The sequence below is a fragment of the Rhinopithecus bieti genome, unplaced genomic scaffold (genome assembly GCF_001698545.2).
Source record: "Rhinopithecus bieti isolate Rb0 unplaced genomic scaffold, ASM169854v2 scaffold_31527, whole genome shotgun sequence".
In the NCBI taxonomy this organism is placed as follows: Eukaryota; Metazoa; Chordata; class Mammalia; order Primates; family Cercopithecidae; genus Rhinopithecus; species Rhinopithecus bieti.
In genome coordinates this window covers 1,036,037-1,040,465 of record NW_016813959.1, presented here as the reverse complement: position 1 = coordinate 1,040,465, position 4,429 = coordinate 1,036,037, and the positions used below count along the sequence as shown (strand labels likewise).

The following is a 4,429-nucleotide window of genomic DNA, read 5'->3' as shown; positions in this document are numbered from 1 at the left end:
CTAGGTTTTAAGCCCCATATATATTAGGTATTTGTCCTAATACTCTCCCTCCCGTTGTTCCCCACCCTGCAAGAGGCCCCGGTTTGTGTTGTTCCCCTCCCTGTGTCCATGTGTTTTCAGTGTTCAACTCCCACTTATGAGTGTGAATATGTGGTGTTTCGTTTTCTCTTCAGTGACTTTGTTTTATTTTATTTTATTTTATTTATTTTATTTTATTTTATTTTATTTTAGAGACACAGTCTCGCCCTGTCACCCAGGCTGGAGTGCAGTGGCCGGATCTCAGCTCACTGCAAGCTCCGCCTCCCAGGTTCATGCCATTCTCCTGGCTCAGCCTCCTGAGTAGCTGGGACTACAGGCGCCCGCCACCACGCCCGGCTAATTTTTTGTATTTTTAGTAGAGATGGGGTTTCACCGTGTTAACCAGGATGGTCTTGATCTCCTGACCTCGTGATCCGCCTGCCTCAGCCTCCCAAAGTGATGGGATTATAGGCGTGAGCCACCGCGCCCGGCTTTTCAGTGACTTTGAAAGTGGGGAACACTTTTAGGAAATGTATTAGCTGGGCAATCCTTACTAGTATACTGGAACTCCCTGCTGTTAAGCTGGCCAATACACACCTCCCAGATCCTGTTGGGGAAACCTGGAATCTGTCTCCTCCCTACCCCGCAGGAGAAACCTTATATTTCCTGCTCACCTCCACTGCTACTCAGAGTTCTATTAGCATGGGATGGATGGAACTCTGTGTGGCTTTAAATATTACTTTTAAGTTTTATGGTATTACTCTAATTCTGGGAGTTGAATGGGGTTTGTGATTATGCGAGGGTCGTAATCATATTTGAGAACATTATTCTCAAAGGAATATATATATTTTGAGTTCCAAGCAATTAACTTACAAAGACTTAGAACATGACTTCTGATTTGGCTAATCAGAAGTCTGCCTTGGCCTCCCAAAATGCTGGGATTATAGGCGTGAGCCGTCACTGCTGGCCACTAGGCTTTCTTAATACTCACCTCCAAAGAGCTTAAGGTACTCTAGGAGCTTAGAAAAGAAAAGCATCCATTAAACAAAGTGCACTAAAGGTCTTAGGATGAAATATTTTGTATTATAATTTCCTGAATATTAATTAAAAGAGTTTGAGTATCTTTACTGTTTATTTTAAATAAACATAATTTGTCTCATAAAAATTGAATTCTTTAGGTCTTAATGATGAAGACCACTTTCCTTTATATATTGAGATTATTTTAAAAAATAAATCCTGTCTTTTTGTTCTGTTTGTCTCTGTCTTAAATTTGATCTGTTAAGAAAGAAAATATTGTGCCCAGATGTAATTTCACTACAAACTCTAGCTCATTTATTCATTTTTGTTTTTATATTCTTTTCATATCCATGTATTTTTTCTTCAGTTGCTGTTGAAATCAGAAAGTAAGTGCAGGGTTGTAGTGTTGATGGGCTCTACTTCTGATCTTGGTCACTGTGAAAAAATCAAGAAGGCCTGTGGAAATTTTGGCATTCCATGTGAACTTCGAGTAACATCTGCGCATAAAGGACCAGATGAAACCCTGAGGATTAAAGCTGAGTATGAAGGTAAACCACAAGTAATATGGACATTTCAGGTATTTCTGATATTGCTAAAAGAAATTACACACTTTAATAATGCTGAAAAAGAGCTTTGTCACTTTTCTAAGGGAAAAACACATGATATACTAGGCTTTCTTTTTTTCTTTTTTTTTTGAGACGGCATCTCGCTCTGTCGCCCAGGCTGGAGTTGCAGTGGCGCCATCTCAGCTCACTGCAAGCTCCACCTCCCAGGTTCACGCCATTCTCCTGCCTCAGCCTCCTGGGTAGCTGGGACTACAGGCGTCTGCCACCACGCCCGGCTAATTTTTTGTATTTTTAATAGAGACGGGGTTTCACCGTGTTAGCCAGGATGGTCTTGATCTCCTGACCTCATGATCCAACCACCTTGGCCTCCCCAAGTGCTGGGATTACAGGCATGAGCCATCACCGCCAGCTACTAGGCTTTCTTTCTTAATGCTCACCTCCAGAGAGCTTAAGGTACTCTAGGAGCTTAGAAAAGAAAGGAGCAGGGAGAAAGAATTAAAAATGCAAGTATGAAAAGAAAACAAAGACTAGAATGATGAGAACCTCTGCCATCCTTACCTGGTAAGAAGGCCCTGGAGCATTGCTTCTAATATGCTCCAATACAAAATAGGCCCCCACAGTTACAGGAGGTGGACGGTTGAAACAGCAGGTTCTCCTGCGAATCTTTAAATTGCCACCCTTTCCTGGGAGGCAGTCAGATAGGAAAGTAAGGAATAGTTTCAGAATACAGTACATAAAAAATAATGGTATAGCAGTGATCTAAAATAGTGGAGTCCTGGGTTTACAACCAAATGTTTCTCAACTGGAAAAAAAAGTTTATTGAGTATTTCATCTACAGGTCGTTGCTATGGAAGTGTAGTTACTAATTTGGGAAAAGCGGGAGGTTGGGGGAACTCAAGACTCCTTTGATAGCTAATGAATTCTAGAACTCTTTTCAGAGAATTGCAAATACATGTAATTTTGGATTCTAGGTTAGAAATCTCTGCTTTAGGAAACAAACAAGGATAATTTATAAATTTATCAAAGAATGAATTGCTTAAGAGATTATGTTAAAAAATTTATCAAAGGGCCTTAAAAATTTGGGGACACTATATTAATTAAACTTTCCTTCAACTCTTGCTTCAAGACGTGTCCCTAAACCCGTAGTCTATATTAACTGGTCTCCCTGCACCGGTTGAGGGACCACCCAGTCAGGAAAGACACCTGTTCAGATGGTGTCATTCTTCACTTTGGCCAGCCTACGCAGCAATAGAAGAAGCCTATGAGCTATTCCCTCACTAACACCCTGCTATCCCCTTTATAATGTAGATCCCAAAAACAGCCAAACCTATTCCAGCTCCTTTATTACTTGACTTACAGTAAGTGGCAGAGTAACCTTATATTTTGAATATATGTGTAATAATAGTGTCTTTTATGTTTTTTCAGAGAAGACTATTCAAGGACCTCAAGTCATTAAAACATATAGGCCTTAAACCCCCCCCCCCAAAAAAAAAACCCTGTCTTTAAATCTCTTTTGAATGTTTAGCATAATTATAAACTTGTTATTTCCCTAGGGGATGGCATTCCTACTGTATTTGTGGCAGTGGCAGGCAGAAGTAATGGTTTGGGACCAGTGATGTCTGGGAACACTGCATATCCAGTTATCAGCTGTCCTCCCCTCACACCAGACTGGGGAGCTCAGGATGTGTGGTCTTCTCTTCGACTGCCCAGTGGTAAGATACATTGAATTTTTAAAAACTGTTCATTACAAGCATTTAACAGATGCACAACAGTAGACAGAATAGCATAATAAAATCTCATGTACCCATGACCTAGCTTCAGCAATTAACATCTTGTGTCTATAGCCATCTCCTGCTGGATTATTTTAAAGCAGAACTTAGACATTATAGTAATTTATACTTAATTATACGTTTAAGTAATACGGGCTCTAGTTTTTAAATCATAATCATGATATTGTTACAGAACAAAAGGGGCCCACTTCTGATGCATTAGAAACCGGTACTGTCTAAGCCACCAGGTTTTTGAGAAAGAAAGGCTTCCTCTTTCAAGTTGACCAGTAAGGACACATGAGTCCAGCTCAAATCTGTCCCCCTGTGCTGGCTTTATGGCAGTAATCTTACTCGAAAAAGTTTAGGGGATAGATTCTGGGATTAGTAGGTGATTGGTGGAAGGAAAAGGGAGATCTAGAAAGTCCTTGGGCATGTGCAGTTATCTCTTCATGTTATTTCATGGATCGTGTGTGTAAATTTGGGGGAGTTAGAATGAAATGTGGTGGAAATTGGGCCTGTGACATCAGTCAGCTGGTTCTGTGCAGACTTTAGTTGGCCATATTGTTTAATCTACCATTCTGCAAACTCAAGAATTTCTGTTAGTTGTTGGTGTCTTTTAACTCTTGGGGACACAGTTTCAATAGCATATTCACACCTAAGAAAGAGTAGTGGTAATTTCTTAAGATACAATTTTTAGTTGGTGTCCAAGTTTTCTAATTGTCTCATCTGTTTGTTCAGATCCACCACAGTCCTTATATTGCATTTAGTTGATAACCTCTTAATTTTTTTAATACATAACAATTCATCCTCCCTTCTTCCCTTTCATTTTTTCGATAGAATTTTCTGCGTTTTGGATTTGGCTTTTTACATTTCTAGGTGGTGGTAAACATGCTCTTCCATTCCCTATATTTTCTATAAACTGATGGTGAGATCTGTAATAAAATCAAGTTTGGATTTTTTTTTCCCAAGAATTCATAGTATTGAGTTTTTTTTAAAAGTAAATGTGATCGTGTTACTTCTGTAGAGAGAATAAAATTTTATTCTTTTTTTTTTTTTTTT

The 4,429-nt window shown here is 39.4% G+C and overlaps 1 protein-coding gene across 4 annotated transcripts in view; it reads left to right on the top strand.

Moving 5' to 3' along the window:
* Window positions 1–4,429, top strand: part of PAICS (phosphoribosylaminoimidazole carboxylase and phosphoribosylaminoimidazolesuccinocarboxamide synthase) — a 34,487-nt gene that overhangs the window by 23,201 nt on the left and 6,857 nt on the right. For all 4 annotated transcript variants that reach the window (XM_017849229.1, XM_017849228.1, XM_017849230.1 and 1 more), the window contains 2 exons: window positions 1,403–1,583; window positions 3,155–3,313. In XM_017849229.1, the coding sequence (XP_017704718.1) occupies window positions 1,403–1,583; window positions 3,155–3,313 (340 nt within the window). The remainder of the gene's footprint in view (window positions 1–1,402; window positions 1,584–3,154; window positions 3,314–4,429) is intronic.